This window comes from Drosophila simulans, chromosome 3L (assembly GCF_016746395.2).
Source record: "Drosophila simulans strain w501 chromosome 3L, Prin_Dsim_3.1, whole genome shotgun sequence".
NCBI classification, from domain to species: domain Eukaryota; kingdom Metazoa; phylum Arthropoda; class Insecta; order Diptera; family Drosophilidae; genus Drosophila; species Drosophila simulans.
The window spans coordinates 23,343,298-23,361,398 of NC_052522.2; the positions used below are offsets into that span (position 1 = coordinate 23,343,298).

General features: G+C 39.3%; 1 protein-coding gene and 1 long non-coding RNA gene across 3 annotated transcripts in view; both read left to right on the forward strand.

Moving 5' to 3' along the window:
* The first annotated feature begins 454 nt into the window (after positions 1-454).
* LOC27206978 (28S ribosomal protein S5, mitochondrial) overlaps positions 455-18,101 on the forward strand; it is a 35,926-nt gene continuing 18,279 nt past the window's right edge. Inside the window, exon 1 of one of the 2 annotated variants that reach the window (XM_039294351.2) lies at positions 455-593. In XM_039294351.2, the coding sequence (XP_039150285.1) occupies positions 470-593 (124 nt within the window). In that variant the 5' untranslated portion in view covers positions 455-469. The remainder of the gene's footprint in view (positions 594-18,101) is intronic. The other variant, XR_005544100.1, reaches the window with a different exon arrangement.
* LOC123327233 lies at positions 3,376-4,787 on the forward strand. The gene is made up of 2 exons (XR_006541805.1): positions 3,376-3,565; positions 3,972-4,787. It is a non-coding gene; the product is annotated as an uncharacterized LOC123327233 (long non-coding RNA).

An 18,101-nucleotide genomic window follows, 5' to 3' on the forward strand; every position in this document is an offset into this window, starting at 1 on the left:
CTCGCCGTTGCCTTCCTGGTGGTGCCACTTGCCCCGAACTTTAAGGACAAGGACATATTTTCGGTACCATCGCTGCAAGACTGACAAAACAAGCCGCCATCGCCGCAAGCAACTGAGACCAGCCTGGTCCGTAGCTCTGTACAAATTGGGAGCATTTCATCTTCAGCAAGGAATATAGGAACGAAAAGTTTCACCAAGTGACCGCGTCATCATGAATGAATTGGTTCAATCGTTGAACACGTGGGTCAAATTTGGAGATTTCACGAACTTTTTCAATTATTTTTTTGATACTCAGTCGGTGACAAAGACTCTTCGAAAATAATGGTCTGTCGAGGACAATGATTCAACCTGTCTCTGAACTTGCAATTCTGGATTTGAGTTAAGCGGTTCTTCACGGGGTCGCGGATCGAAAATTGTAATCGATAGTCAGTATTATTTATAAGTGAACTTATGTTGTGAACCAGTTTAAATGCGATCGGATTTGTTAGCTAAATGTGTGCAGACACACTGTTTTTCGCCATCGCAATGTTGGAAATTAGCCGGAAAAACTTGGCATTTTCATTGTCGTGTGAAAGTCTGGAGGACACACTGCGGTGAGCTAGAGTTAAGTTAGTTCTAAATGTTAAAATCATGAATTCTTTCAAAATAAAATAGAATCAAATCGTGAACTTGATGATCTTGATAAGGCAGCCTTGAAAAATAAATTTTAAATGGTATTCAGATTTGTTGATTGATGGAATACCAAAGGCTAGGGTCACCAAAGGGCAATTGGAAATTCGATTAATAGACTAGCAAAAGACCGTACAACGGCGTCCATATAGGCTTAGTGAAGAAGAGAAAAGCAAAGTGCGGGGTAAAGTTGACGAATTACTAAAAGCTAAGATTATTCGGCCAAGCTGTTCACCTTTCGCTAGAAGCATGATGCTAGTTAAAAAAAAAGGCACCGATCGACTGTGTGTGTGGATTATCGCTAAACGAAAATACGGTCGGTGACAAGTACCCATTGCCCCTCATCTCAGACCAAATTGCTAGGCTTCGGGGTGCTAAATATTTTCAAAATAAAATAGAATCAAATCGTGAACTTGATGATCTTGATAAGGCAGCCTTGAAAAATAAATTTTAAATGGTATTCAGATTTGTTGATTGATGGAATACCAAAGGCTAGGGTCACCAAAGGGCAATTGGAAATTCGATTAATAGACTAGCAAAAGACCGTACAACGGCGTCCATATAGGCTTAGTGAAGAAGAGAAAAGCAAAGTGCGGGGTAAAGTTGACGAATTACTAAAAGCTAAGATTATTCGGCCAAGCTGTTCACCTTTCGCTAGAAGCATGATGCTAGTTAAAAAAAAAGGCACCGATCGACTGTGTGTGTGGATTATCGCTAAACGAAAATACGGTCGGTGACAAGTACCCATTGCCCCTCATCTCAGACCAAATTGCTAGGCTTCGGGGTGCTAAATATTTTTATTGCATAGATATGGCAAGCGGCTTTTACCAAATTCCAGTCCATGAGGACTCAATCGAACGAACTGCATTTGTAACGCCAGAGGGTCAATACGAGTTCTTGACATGGCCGCTTGGTTTGAAGATCGCGACATCTGTGTTTCAGCGGGCTATATTGAAGGCCTTAGGAGCTTTAGCTTACACTTATGATGATGTTCACATAATAGCAGAAAGCAAAGAAGAAGCGCTAGGTAGATTGCAGACAGTATTGGAGACATTAAGTTCTAAGTAAGTAAGGCTGGATTTTTATTTAATGTCACTAAGTGATCCTTTCTCACCATAAAAATAAAGAATTACAGTAAGTTTACATCTCCCGCCGAATCTAATTATTATTCATACGAACTGGAGACGTTAGCAATGGTAAATGCCATTAAACACTTCCGTCATTATTTACAGGGACGTAAATGTATGGTTTATACTGACTGTAATTCATCAAAGGCCAGCCGCACAAAACTAGATTTAACACAGAGGGTGCATGATGGTGGGCGTTTTTACAGGCATTTGATTTCGAAATAGATTATAGAAAAGGCGAGCGAATGGCGCATATGGATTTTCTCTCTCGGAATCCAATGCTCGAACAACACAAAAGTTTGAATAAGGTACCAGAATTACGAATCAATTTGACCGCGGTCAAATTTTAAATAATTTTAAAGTTAAAGAATAATGAGTTACCAGGAAATTTGGACAAAACATATGAATTGCAAAAAATGAACTACATAAAAAAAATACCAAGAGATTTTCAATGGACCGTCATAAATCACGACCACGAAGCTATTATGCATCTGGGATGGGAAAAGACGCTGGACAAGGTCTATTGTTATTACTGGTTTGAAAATATGTCTAAATATGTGCGTAGATTCGTAAAAAATTGCATCACGTGTAAAGTATCTAAGCCACTTGTACGAAAAGTGCAGGCTAAGCTTCATGATATTCCTAAAATAGAAATACCGTGGCATACGATTCATATTGACATTTAAGAATTTAAGAAAGGAGGATAAAAAGAATATGGAAACTCAAATAAAATACGACAAAAATAGGTTTGATAAAAATAAAGCTTAAATAGTAAATTTCAAAGTGGGTGATCACGTTCTGCTCAAAAACGAAGAACGTCATCAAATTAAACTTGATCCTAAATTTAAAGGGCCATTTGAGATAATTGAAATACTGGATGGAGATAGATATACACTAAAATCTTTAACATATAATCGAAAGTATTCTCATGAATGATTAAAAGCAATACCAAATAATCAGATACTCGATGAGTTATGGAAAGATAGAGACAGCACAATAGAAGCTATGTCTGTTGCTTAATAGAGAAACAGAAGACCGCTCCATAGCAGAAGAGACTTGTTATGTATAAAAGGAACTGCACAAATGATAAGTTAAATTTAAATTATGTGTTAAATGAACTACACAAATAATAAGTTAAAGTATGTGTTAAAGGAACTACACAAAAGATAAGTTAATTTTGTGTTAAAGGAACAAATGGTATGATTTATTAAATTTAAATTGTTACGAAAATTTAAATGATTTTATTATGTTATGATAAGAATGAAGTTGAACATGATTTGAATCGGTAATAAATTGAATGAAAAAAATTCTTTGAAATATTCAGAGAGTCTTTTAATGCTGAAGTATTGCCACTTATGTGGTAGAGCTAAGACAACACACGCGGACGTGTATTTTGTCAGGCCGTGTCGCATTATCAATGTATTTTGACCACTGTATGTGTCTGTCACATTATTAACGTAATATTGTGAAATCATTCTTAGAATTTGACTACAACGTAGAATATGACTGGCCCAAAATACCGTTACGAGTGATGCGGCGGCGTTGTCGAGCTGTCGTCGAGTGTATTCCAGATAACGTGTGTGAAGCACAGATCGATGCGCGAGTAGAAACTGCGAGCAGTGGCATTCAGACGATTGAACAGGCCGGTTGGAATTCGCTTCACTCGAAAAGTTTGTGTGTCAACATGGCAGAACAGCCACGAGAAAATAACAACTCTGCGACATACGCTAGGCAGCCGTTATGTGCGTTACAGTGCCCGCCCAATACATGTGAATATTAAAATAATATCCTTGTAATCAACTGAACTCCTCCCCACCTGTTTGTACGACGCCCAGCCTACTACATACGAACGAGCCTAAATTGTTCAATTTTTATAAAGCACCCCAGGTGCTTTTTGTTTTTAGTCCGCCCCTGTATGCAATGTTTGTTGCCATCGAGCCGTTCTGTTTGACCTTATCCCCTTTCATATGATCCTGTTGGCAACTTCCCAAACTTTGCACCAAACTTCCAACTATAATCGACCGACTCGCCCGGTCGTACCTCTTCGTCACATCGTAGTTTTGGTCGGTTTATGAGCTTTAGGGTGGGCGTGGCAAAAGCTTTTTGCAAATCGATAAAATCTTAGAAGACGTCTATGAAGCTGCATGCTTACTCTACACACTTTCTCATTTATAGTTCTTGAGACCAAGGCGTTTATACGGACATGTCCAGTTCGACTCGGCTATTGATCTTAATCAAGAATATATGTGGGAAACGGAAACAAGCTAGCCGAGCAAGCAGGCAGAGACCCGGAGTGGTCGTCGGTTTTAATAACTCCACAAGAGTTATGACGAACAGGCGGTGCCGAGATCTCAAGAGTACCAAATTGAGACACACACTTTTGTACACTCCCATTTATTAAAAACTAAAAGTGCGAAAAAACTTTGTGCGAGATCGTGAAGGAAAAGTTGCGAATTGCATGATATTGTGAAATTGTCTTACTGCAACGTGAAGGAATGGAAGCAAAATCGACTCAAAGAGAAATCTGCGCAACATAGCATATCAAATCGGAGAGCAGCGAGTTACCGGTTCCTACCGGCACACAATCCCTCCAACTGAGCCACCCCGGCTTACCCTAGAAGTTGTACAAAATAACCAAAATATAAACATCGGAGTTTATTAGCCCACACAACGACCGCTCAACGAACGGCCGTTTCCACCAGCGGAGAAATGGTTACATGACACTTGGACAGGAAACCCCTACTCCTCCCCGGACTGGGTAATAGGAGCACAACTCAGCAAAGAACTGACCCACTGAAGAGTAGGCAACACAGCACTTCGGAATTTCGACCCATAAATTCGCCAACTGAGGAGTCTGCGACGCAGCACTTATGGATTAACACTTACACTTGTAGTATTTAAGACACTGTGTATTTCCTATTTACTTATCGCATCATAGGTCTAATTGTGACCCGAGCTAGAATATAAATCAGATCAGTTTTTGTGACCGAACAAACCACACGTCTTCTTATTCAATCGGGACAAAAAACTTCGGGCTCTTAACAGAAAAACTAGAACTCCAACCACGGTTTAAGGAAATCAGGATTCCTTAACCATAACTAGCGCAACGACTTTGTGGTGGATGTCTAAAATCAAGAGACAGGATTGTGGATGGTGGTCATCTGGACAAAGTGCAAGGCTTGAATCAGTTTTATTGGAAGGCGGATTGCAGTTGTGTATCAGGAGAGACGAGGAATCGAGCTACAAGTGGCTTCTCAAATCAATCAAGGGAAGCAGAGCGACAATAAGGCGGTAGTGATCTACAATAAGGTCACAGGTGTCACTAGTCTACAGGAGGATCTAAAGATGAAGCGCTTGGATCAGGAGAAGTGGCAGTGATGGACGAGAAAGCCAAGCTGGATCAGTAGTGGTGAAGCGTCGTGTATGAATAAAGAAGGAGGAGAAGGCCAAGCTGGAGCAATATTGGTGACGCGCCGTGGGTGGAAAGAGAAGCAGAAGAACAAGTTGTATATCTGAAGAAATATTGGTGACGCAGATTAGCTGGACAAAAAGAAAGGTTTGAAGAACGATTTTGTCATATTGGGAGCAATATTGGTGAGTCAGTGAGATCGAATTTGAATTTGTTAGTTGGCGAGACACTCAGACAGTTGCCACTTTGGTGAGGGCAGACAATTTTCGGATTTGGCAGGAGGCTGTATTACCAGAAGTTCAATTTTTCATCTGCTTCTACCCGCTTCTAGGCAAAATCTAAAAATTATCGTCTAAATTATATCCGCGCTTTGGGGGAATTGTTTTCAATGTTCTCCTTTTATAAAATTTAAATTACAGTTAAATGCTGGTGCTTGCTGCTTCTACAGCGCTTCCAATATAAATATAATTGCTAGTGGTAATTGTGTTCTTAGCCAATCGTGGACTGTACCAACTCTGGAATGCCACCAGGAGAATGTAAGCCGGAACAGTTTCCGGCGTGAAATTCTCTATGATGGTGCTTAAAATGACCTATCTCTTTCGAGGTGCGACGAAGATAGTGGCGGCCCTCAGTGGCTTTGCTAATAAAGCGCTTTCCACCTATCCCACTTCAAGCCCCTCTGCTATTAAGAAAATCCCATTAAGCTAACCGAGCCTAAAAGTCCAACCACAAACTTACCCTCTGCTTGCCACGCTGCCGCCATTGACAAAGAAGAGTGATCGCTGTTTTCGGTAGAAGTCAGCCTTTGAAATCCCACAGCCTATCGCGATATTCAAAACCATTAACGTTGTAACTAACATGCAAGCCGATACCACAACGACCCTGACGCCAGACAGTAATATAAATTGAAAAGCAATTTGAACCTATCTATCGACAAGTCTGATCGCCCGAGCATAAGTTGCGTCAATAACAATAAGCATCACAGAAGCGGTCGTCGGACAACCTGCCGTTGAACAGTACCGCCTTATACGATATGCTAGAGCAGGTTATAAAAGACAAAGCCGCTGGCCGATTCTGCGAAAAGTGCTGACATTCCCGACTACAATCAGACAATCAAGCGATTGTATTCCCTGCGCACCATGTTAACTCTTCTAGCCATTAGAGTTCGCCAATCTACAACAAGTTGCAGAGACTTTGTTTCAGCTGACCCAAGCGATTCATATGGATCTGCCAATCGTTCTGTTCGAGCCCAGAGACCTGAGCACGCGAGAATAACAACAGAGCCACAACTGTTAAACAGCTGCATAGGGTTGTAGAGAAAATAATGAGTGCCTACGACAATAAGAAATATTGCAACGCCCTATTTCTGGACATTCGAAAAGAGTTTTATCGAGACTCTACCTCCGCCGTTCATAAAACCAGCATGAGCAAGAGTAAAGCTTTTTGGTAAATAACGCCAATGAAGAAAACATTACCATTCAAGACTTAAAATACATTACAGGTCGTGAAAAATGGCGAGTAGGGAAAAACAAATATAATTGGATATCTTACCAATAGCTGAATTTTTAATGTAAAATAAATTATTTAAATGATTTCTTCATTACATTGATCAGTAATGATTCAATAAATTTATATCCTGACAATGCACTATGGTCCAGAATTCGTTTTTTTTGGCATAAAGTCTAAATTTTTATGTCAATATATCGTCCTCTAGCAATTATTTTCTAATAGAAAATTGATCATATAAATAAAAACCAAAAACAAAATTGACCGAAAGCTTCACTAAATCGTTTTATAAGCTTTTAAAGTTGAAGTGTTAAAAAGCCGATTGAGAGAATGCAATTTCCGAAAAATTACTTGCTTACTTTTGCATGTGGTATGATCGTTAATACGCATCCATAAATTATAGTAAAATATGGAAAATAAATGCCAAGGTATGATGTTTTTAACGTATGTAGGTAATATATGTGAAGTTGTACTGTTTTTATGTTGTGTGACATCCAATTTATGTGTATTTTTACAGAAAATTCTAACGTGTCCCCTGTGTTTCGTGGAGTATAACTAATTTTCTGACAATTTCTGACAAAAGTTAAAAACGTCAGTTTGTACCTTTAACTATTGTCTTTCACGGTAAAGTAATATCTTTTGCCCATTTTTGCTCGTTTTCTTAAAAATTTGATTTTATATAGGCAATTTCGAGTTCAGACATAGCGACCTCCTGTACATTTGGAGGCGTAACAATAGGCAAATAAGTTATGTTTCAGATAACGTTTATTCCGCAATCAACAACAATAATCAGGAATCGAAACAGACAGAAGATATTGACAAAAAATAGTAAATTTTGAATTATTTATTAAAAAAAAACTGCCCGAGTGAAACAGACAACTAGACCGATTTATTTCCAAACATACCAAGTGGATGGCGTCAAAGATAACAATTCTTGTTAGAGATTTTGAAAACTCCAAGACACCAAAGCAAATGGGACGCCGAAACTTATCTTACCAAAATGCAGGAGAAGATTAAAAAGGAAACTGAAAATGCGAGTGAAGCCTGGAATAAACTTTACAAAAGGGACCGACTATCACATGCAAGGAAAAATAGTCGGATCAATAGGATGAGTGATATTTTCCACAGAGCGATTGATTCCTCGGACCCACTATTATCAACAATTTGTTTAAAAGAAAGAGAGAAAAAATAGGAAAAACCACTTCCAAAGGCAGTAATAAGTCTTTTGGAAATACAGTCTAATTTTAAACCTGATCCATGAGACAAAATATTGGATTCACAATCTGATTCTGATTCGAGTTCAGATTCGGGAATTTAAAATGTAGAACTAGAAAAAGAAGAGGGCGATTATTTTTAAAACAACAATTTTAAATTTATTTTAATAAAAAAAAAAAAAAAAAAATGATATTTCGTTGACTCCTGAGTCATACCAGTAGTTAATATGGGAGGCAAGAGAGGGCGTGGTCGCACAGACTTCAAATTTTCTGTGCAAACTATTTGTGATTTAACAACAAAATGTACAAAGTTTCAAGTCTGTAGCTCAATTTTTAGACTTTATGCCAAAAAAATCGAATTCTGGACCACAGTGCAATGTAAAGTGTGCATTTACAAAAATTATAAATATTCCCGATGAAATGGAAATAAATGGAAATGTATATAAATAATTACGTTAACAAAACAATTGCTAAAGAAATAAATTTATCCAAAGAAACAGAGCTCGGTAGTTTATTTTTTTTATTTGTATCTATTTGCGTCGGAATCGTCCAGTGCCTTTTGAACATAACCGGACGAAGAAGATGGAAAGTTAAAGTATGGTACAAAGAGCCTTAGAGGCTTTGGGTATCATGAGAATCCGAACACGTTTCCATTTCTTAGTAAAGAGCCATAAAGGGTCTTCAGCTGCATCCTGATAACTTGCGGCGTGGTTGTCTCATGGGTAGGAGTCGTCCAACAGTTGGAAGGGAGTGAAGAACAAATGGTAAGCAAAGTGCCTTTGGCCCTCCCGTTAACTTCCAAACTGAAGAGCAGACAGGGCCAGCTCCTTCGAGCATAGTGTCGATGTTTTCCTGGAGATTTTTGGGAGAGAGACTGCTTAGTTGCAGGATCCCTTGATGCTATGAACTGAATCCTGAGGAGCCTTTTGGGATTAAGAAGAGATCTTGCCTTCTAAAGGTGGTAGGTAGCTTCGCCAGTAGCTACAATGTCAATGCGCTCGTCCGCTGGAGTAGCAGACAAAATTCCGCCTCTGGCACATATTTCGGTGTGTCTCTGCCCACCTGGAGGGCAATATATCGAGGCATCATCGAATGATCCTCTGCGTGTTGGCAGCTTGATGCCGACTGATTGTAGGTACTCTTTCGAGAGTGTAAACGAGGTTTGATGGGATATTGTAGAACTAATAAGGACTGCCACACCTCCGCGCTGCCTGCCATCCGGGTGGTTAGCAATTCGTAGAAGCCGGGAATTTTACAGATGGACCGCGAACAGAAGAAGTACGTCTCAGACAGCAAGATGTCATGGAGCTCTATTAAGGCAATAATACCGTTGACCTTCGAGGAGGCCCCGTTTTCATACCAGGCTGCTATTTTATATTTACCCATTGTGAGAGACAGTGAGGGGAGGGTGCGTCCGAAGGATCGCTTGCATGAGGGACTCTATTATCGACATCATCCTGTCGACTCTCGTGAAGAGCGGTTCCAGCGTATCCAGAGTATCTTTTGTACTGATGAACGAGGCGAGCGGTTTACCGCTTTATTCGCCCTGGCTACGTTCGCATAAGTTTACTGGCCAAAGGTAGGGATAATATTTGGAGGATGTGTTGGAATGATCTTTTGTTGCTGCTTATTTTTTAAGTTGAGCTAAAGTTATTTTTCCAAATTTTTATTACCCGTGTAAATTACCTTGAAAAATTGAAAATTTCTATCCATTTGCCAAACCACTTTTTTCCACGCCTCTTCTAACGACCATAAACTGACTAAGTTTGCCAATTTACCACTAATATCAATATACCAAAAACAGTTTGGCCACGCCCTTCCAATACCTACAAAACGACCAAAATTTTTGAATTTTTTCACATTTCGATCCCAATGGTAGAAAACTGTTGATATTTCATGTTCGCTTTTCCACTAGTTGAGAACGGGTATTTGATAGACGGGGAACTAGACAATATCATTCCCCATTGTTTGAGGTAATTCCGAGAACTTGGCTTATTCGGAAGTAGGGAAAATTTTGCTGTTATTCAATCATATATATTCTTTGAGATTCCGCTTTTCTGTTTGAATTTAAATATGATTTTTGTTTATTTGAGGAAACTCATGACTTACTGCGTTTTTTATTTTGATTGAAATTAAATTATTAAAATCACTTATTTTGCAATTATTTAGATTTGGTAAACATTTTGAAATTATTAATTATTATTAACGGTTTAGCGGTCCGAATCTGTTTCAGGCAAAGTTCGGCCTATTTATTAATTTGTATATGCCCAATTGTTAGCGCTTGGCGATACGTCTCCACAAATCAACATCATAACGCAACATCTCTAAACGCAATTTAGCAAACAATTTAGCAAAATGCAAAACGTCAATCTTACGGTCAAATTGCCAAACCAAATCGCAAGACTTTCCGGCTAGGAGTAGGTGCAGATGATTGGATACAAGTCGAAAATCGATCCCCACAGCCTGGGCTGTCAAAAAACGACAGCGATAAATAAATTCCGAAGCGGCTAGACTGTCCTTACTAACGTCAAACTTGTCTTTCTAGTTTTGTATTATATGTCAATCTTTTTCAGTTGAAATCGAAGATTTATGTTACGACTGATGTTTCGAAAGTCTGGCTCGTAATTTGGCTCGTATTTGCTCTGATCAGTGTGTGTAGGATTGCTGTTACTAGATGTGATGCCTAAAAAATTTCGCTCTATATTTCAAAATGTATTTAAATGATCAGTCAGCTTATCGAGCAGTCTTGTGGTGGGTTCCCATCATAGATTTGACTATATTAAAAATTTCGTTTTTGTCTACCTTGTCTCATGAAATTTCTACCCCAACCTCTATCTCAACTCGATCATTGCCCATCTAGCGCTGCAAGAATGATCTGGTTTTCTGAAGCTGTAGTTGCTGCAAGCTTAGCATTGTTCATTTCTGTTTCCAAATCGAACATCCCCCCAATATGAACCTCTGTAGGACAAAGAGTGCGACAAGCTGGATAATTTATAAGCCAATTTTTACAGCACACGTCATGGAATTGATGTTTTTGCTAACAAATTGTCATTGACAATGATCGTGAAGAACCGCATTCACCGCGTCCAGGTCAGCTAGTGACAGCTAGACGACGCATTGTCGTCTTTGCTCGATCGTTAGTCCGCACCGCTGCTCGGAGAGGTACTCCATCTCTTCAGGTGAACACCTCTTCCATGACGCCTCGGTTTCATTCTCTTCGTGGTATGGCTGGATCACCAGATATCCCTTCAGAATCGAACCCGCATCATTCTCGCTACGCGCTACTGCTTCCTGGCGGCTCATCTGTTAGATTCCTGTACATCATCTTTGGGTGTAAATGGAGCCTCCTGGTCCACCGTCACTGGTAGATGAATGAACGGAATCAGCAGGTTTTTCAGTACATGCTTCTTAGGCATCACCTTCTTCACTGCACTACTCTTTCCCAGGCGCCACCCTCAGCTGGGTTCGTTGGACGACAGCTCGCCCTTGATCTTTGCGGGCTCAAATACTTTGCAGAACATCCTGGCCTCTCTATCGGCTCCAACGATGTTCTTCCCGTTATCGCTTCTTATCCTGACCATCGGTCCACGGCGGCTCATGAAATTCCCAATGGCGATTATACAGGAATCTGTAGGCAAATCGTGGGTCATCTACAGGTGGATAGCTCTTGTGGTTAGACATGTAAACAATGCCACCCACCTCTTTTCCGTGTGACGTCCAACAGGTACAAGTAGCGGTCCAAAATAATTCAGGCCGGTATACTTAAATGACCATCCTTTGTCCTGCAGTCTGTCCTCTGGTAGGGGACCCATCTCGGACTGCGCTGGTCGCGGCTTTCATAGCTTAAATACATTGCAATGGCTCATCACCTTCCGTAGCAGCCTCCTTAAGTTTGTTATCCAGAACTTTTTCCGAATCGCTCCAATAATTGCGTCCACGTTTTCGTGGCACATCCTCTCGTGGTATTGCTGCACAATCATCTACGCTAGTGCCTCTTTATGGGACAGTATGATCAAACGTCACGCGCTGTATGGCACACACGACGCGTCATCGATCCATCCCCTGGATTGCATTACTCCGTCCTCGTCGAAGTGCGCTCTGATTTAGCGCACTCCCTCGACGACAGTCCGTGGCCCAATCGATCGCCACGTAGTCCACGACATTATCCAATAAATCTGAGCATCCATGCGGTGCTCCTCACCAATCGGTTGTAGCGCGCAAATCTCTGTAACGATATAATTTCGTCGTGACCAGGGAAAACTTACATTTCATGTCCTCTCATCTGGCGCCGGGGGATTCAGTCACGCGCGATCTGGGCCAGATCTCTTCTGATCCTCGTAGGAATAACTTAGCCACCGCAAACCAATACTCCCCGCTCTTATGCGGCCTCGTCGCGTCATCTACCATTTTTTCGACAAATGGAATCCATTGTGATGCCTTCGTGGATTTTATGATCTCCGCCACCCATTTTCTGACGAATTGGTGCTGCTCATCCAGTGCAGCATAGTCTTAGAATCCGTCCATAGTACGCAACTGTCGATTGCCACATTGTGCTTCTGCTTGACGGTGTCCATCAGTCTCGTACCCAATAATGAGAGATAGCTTCTTCTTCACTGGCGAAAGTGTCTACGTAGTCATCCACGTAGTGATACTCGTTGATCGCCAGGACTGATCGCGAATCCGTGCTGCTATACTGCATCTCGTATATGTCAGGCTCCCAACGGTCGTCTCAGTTCCTCCATAAGAACCTCTGGCCACATCTATCCCTTGGCTGCATGAATACCTGATGAAACATCTCTTTGATGTCTGCAAAAACCCCAACTGCTCCTTCCCAGAAACGGAAGAGCGACGCTGGGAGGGGCTTCTTGCGCTGTTCGCCTTTCATCAGCGCCGAATTCAGGGTCACTCCGTTCACCTTGGTAGTCGCGTGACCAGCCGGATTTTGTCAGGCTAGTTCGGGTTCTCATCCGAAGTACTCAAGGACTAGACTTCGTGGAACCTGTGGACTTCTTGGGGCTCGAGTCTTCGAGCAAAACCCTTCTTGACGTAATAGTCCACAACGCGCCATACTGTAAATTTCGGCAGTCTCACCTGGTCGTCTCTTCATTGCTGGCCGGTTTCATATTTGGCCTTCTCGCTTAGTCGTCTCCTCCAGGATACAGAGGGCCCGCGAGTTGCCTGATCTGCGACAGATGGCGTCAGCTCCACTTCGCCAACTGTGATTGGCTGTGCCGGCTTTACTCCGAAATTGTCGATCTCGAAATAAACGCTGGCAAGATGGCCAGAAGATTATCCATATATCCAAGTGCGGTGGCAGCTGCGTATGGCCATCCGGGTAGCTTCCGGTTCGGAGGGCTATCTTAAGGTATTTTTAGGATCCGCAAATGGAATGGAAAAATGCCGCATTGTTGTACGCCTTTTACAGTTAAAATTACTGGGAAGGTTTATCTATTATCATTACTGACCATACCACTATTTTAAACAATTTTTTTTTCTCATTTTAATCCCCAAAATGATTAAATTTCCCGTTAGCATTCCCACTAGCTGTGTAAAGGGATAGTCGGGGAACTCGGAGGTACTGCAAATGGACCAAGTGGACGAAAGTGTCAATAGATTTTGAGTCCCTGGTTTCGCAATAGTATACATGTTTAAGCCTAACCTCTGAGAGTTTAGATTAGCAAATGATTTCAAATAATCGCGCATCGCCCAATTAAAGAGACTAAAGTTAATTGTATTTCAGTCGAGATTAGTGGTAAAGGCAAAATAAAAGAATTCTATATGCAGAAAGCCTGTTTCTTTCTTAAATTCGCCCGTCTGTTATACCCTTCGACCTATTTATTAATATAGCAATTGAATACAATTGGTTTCAAAATCAACAAAACGAGCTAGATTGCTTGTGTTTATTGTTTCCTTTATCATATTTTAAGCTCTGCGTACACTGCCCGTCACCAGGTTAGCGCCCCCTGAGAAAAAATTTTTGATGTTAGATATTTGGAAATTTTGTTCCCTAAAAGTTGAACAATTCTATAAATGAAAAGTTTATATGGGATGCAGTATGTTGTTTATAGATTTTATTTCAATATAAAAGAAAAACAATCCATAAATGGGTAAGTCAAACTTGCGTCATCAGATTAGCGCCCCTAATTTAATTTAAGGTTTTTTATTTAATAACATATACCAATCTGCCAACACTATTGGCTCTGATAATTTACCTAACATAGCTGTAACGATTCTGTTCACTCTCTCTACGTTCCCATTGGCTTGAGGTGCACCTGTGGCCACCTTGATATGTCCCGTTCTTGAAGGAATGTCGAAAACTTACGAGAGATAAAACCAGATCCTCGGTCAGAAATTATTTTTGGGACGCTATAAAAGTCAACATACTTACTAAGTGAGCCTTTTGCTTCACGAGTACTAGTGCTGTTTACTGGGAATAGTTTAACATATTTCATAAATGAATCTATGACTACAAGGACGTGTTTTCTTTTGAATTGTATACTTGGTAATGGTCCTAAATGATCTATGCGAATAGTATGGAAAGGTATACATCGCTTTGGAATACAATGGAGTGTGCGATTATGAATGGTTTTCGGTACTGAGTGTAATATACACGGTAAACAATTTCTTATAAAATTTCCTACTTTACTTTTCACAGCTGGGAACCAATAGTTTCTTTAAAAGGACTTACCTTTATACATTTTCAGCGGCAAGGTGACCTAATTTTCCATGTGTTAACCTAATTATTTGTTCTTCCATGCAACTGGGAGCATTATGCAATGGGATTGGATTGGGATTCGTCAGTATTCTTTTTAAAAGTAACGCCATCTAATAATTCAAATGAAGTGCAACTACCTCTTCTACTTCTGTTCTTATCTTGGTTATTTCAGGGTTACACATTTGTTCAGTTTGCAATATAAGGTCAATATCCTTAGGTATTCCTCCTACTACTCCTACTGATTTAGTCGACTCTACTATGGATTTTTATCTAATCTTCAATTCAACTGGGTGTACACCCCCGCTGTCTATACTATCTTCTATGCAAAAATTATTGTCTTCTATTGTCTTCACATTTGACTGAATATCCTCGCTAATTTTACAATTTTGTGTATTTTTCCTGGGTTTTGTACCTACTATATGCGGTTTTCTTACCTACTGTATTCTCTTTTTTTTACTATTCCCTACGGATTACGCTACAGGCTCTACGGTGTTCTCAATATATTCACTATTTTCTATGGATTTCGCTACAGCTCTTTGACGTTATCACTATTTTCTCTAAGTGAATGTAATAATTCAACTTGTCTACTCAATGCGACAAAATGCGGCATATTAACACCAGGTCTGAGAACTATAGAATAATCATAGTTTTCCAATTCCAATGACCATATACGTGTTCATAAAATATGTGTTCATTGAAATAGCAGTGCGAGGGAAACTAAGAAATACAAAGGTATTTTCCCATGTCTCTTTTCGGAATCCACTTTTTATTCCATTTATTTTTGTAAGAAAATCCCGTTAATTTTTTTTGTTATCCTCTTTTTATTTACATTCTTGAGCAAATTCACAACTTTTGGGATGTTCATAAGAATAATAAAGTCTGGTTTTGTCCAACGTAAAGTCCTGATCAATATTTTCTAAAAAGAGTGTTTGGTTAAGTTAATTCGTATATTTAAAGAGGCAATAAATTTAAAAAAAATATAATAATTTTGTTTTAGTGCGTAGAAGACAGCACTGCTCCCAGGAGAAAAGAATGGTATTTCTTAAGCTAGGAAAGGAAAGAAAAACATATAAGGACATTCAAAAAACCCTTGAATGTTCTGCCAAAATAGTATCGAATGCCATTTAATATGAATGGAAGCCCGAAAACCGTGGTACCATACGTAAAACAACGGATATAGAGGATCGACGAATAGTTACAGCAAAGTCTATCCATTTGCATCCTTTAGTGACATAATGTCTGAGATGAACTTGGGAAGCCGTGACGTTACAATTCGGAGACGACTACTGAATCAAAACTTTAGTGCGAAAAGTCCACGAAAGGTTCCCCTACTTAGCCCAAGGCATATTAAGGCAAGGTTAAGCTTCGCTAAAACTTACCTAAACTGGCCAGTCTCCAAATGGCGTAATATCCTTTGGACTGATGGTTTAAAAATATTGCTATTAGGTGGAACTGGTTCACTATAGTATATCTGACGACATCCAAACACGGAGTACCATCCAAAACACCCAGTGAAAACTATCAATCATGGTGGATCTAAAATCCTGGTATGGGCTTATTTTTTTGTACAATGGTTTGAGTCCATAACATATGATTTATGTTATTATAGACCAAAACGCATATGTAAATATACTTAATGATGTCTTACTGTCATATGAAGAATAGGCCCTTAAAATGGACATTCGAACAGGATAATGATCCGAAACACACAAAGAAATCGGCTAAGAATTGGTTCACCCAAAATAGAATAGATGTAATGACGTGGCTAGCACCATCTTCCGATTTAAACCCGATTGAAAACCTGGTGGACTCCATGCCGCGTGGGTGTAAGGCTGTGCTGGCTAACAAAGGCTATCCAACCAAGTATTAGGCCCTAATCAACACATTAAAAAGAACAACTAAGTTCTTTCTAAGTCAAGTTGAATTTTGTTACTATTTTTTCATAGCACTGCTTTTTCTGTGAGCACCAGAATTTCTGCCTATTATGTTGTTTTAATCTATTTTTTCGAAACAATTGAAGAAATAAAAATGATGAATTATATTATAAAAAATCGACCATTAAAACTGTAAATCATAGGAATTTTTTATCTTAAACTCGAAGGTCACAAGCACTGCTATTTTTATGAACACAGCTGTAGCTATCTTAGTTTTTATGGCTTTCCTATTAAATGTCTGCACTAAAGAATTAGAATCTATCACTATTTAAAAATGCCTATGCTATAAATAGACTCTAAATGGACGTAATGCATTAATAATCGCTAGGGTTTCTTACTCGAAACTATGCCACCTAGACTCATCTGCATTAGGTTTACCTAAATAAAACGATACTGAATGCATGTTTTTATCGTCTTGTCTCTGCATAAGGACGGCACAAAAGCCATGAGAGCCAGTGCCTGTTTGAAGTTGCTAGATACTGGACTGCTAATACTGAAGACTGCTAATACTGGAGGATTCGATAAAACAGTTTTAACGATTTAAAAGCTTATAATTGTACTTCATTAAGGGGAAATGGGCCTCCTTGTTTTAATAAATCCGTTAAAGGTTTCTCAGTTATTGCAAAGGTACTATCCTTACGCCTTAAATATGAGAAAAATCCTAAACACCAGTGAAGGGTGTTTAAATTTAGCAGTACAGGGAATTTTATTTAACGCATAGAGACGTGCTTCACTAGGTGTTATTCCACTACGGTAGATTTTATGACCAATAAATTTACATTCAGGTTTTAAAAATTTTACAGTTTATTTAAATATACAGTGACAGCCGACATCTGTATGTATGCAAGTTATTCAACCCGTAAATATAGCACTATACACCAGTTGATGAACAAATTTAAAATTTCAATTTCGGCAGCATTTCCTTTGTCCCTGTAATTGTCGCCAGCACTTAGCTACCTGATATATAACCAAACTTAAAGTAAACTCCAGTCAGCCAATTTCAATTTCACAATGCAGAGAAATACTTTCAACATAAAGCTTTTATTCTAAACATATTTGAAAGATCAGTCTGATTCGGGACAAGATAGAAAACAGTTTCAAACTAAGTATAAGCGATAAAAAGAGTGTCTTGTAATAGTATAAGTGAAAAGGTCTGTCACCAAAAAAATATTTAATTATAATAAAATAAGAATTATTTTTTTAAATAATTAAACAGTAACAATTTTATTTTGCACACGTATGCTCATGCATTGTAAATTTGACAAAATATGCCCCTCACCTTAGAAGTTCTTGGACTTTAAATGTATATTATTTTTGATCAATTGGCACCATGTAAAAAATTCTTGTTTTGCATTTCTTTAACTTTATTATTATTTAAATATAGCTTAGAAATAGTAATAGCCCACTCTGTGTACATATCACAAAACAAATTTCAAAAATGGCGACTACAACGCCAAACATACACACTGGGGATCCCGTTTAGTAAATCCCAAAGATAAACAGCTAAATACTGCAATTATCAATCCG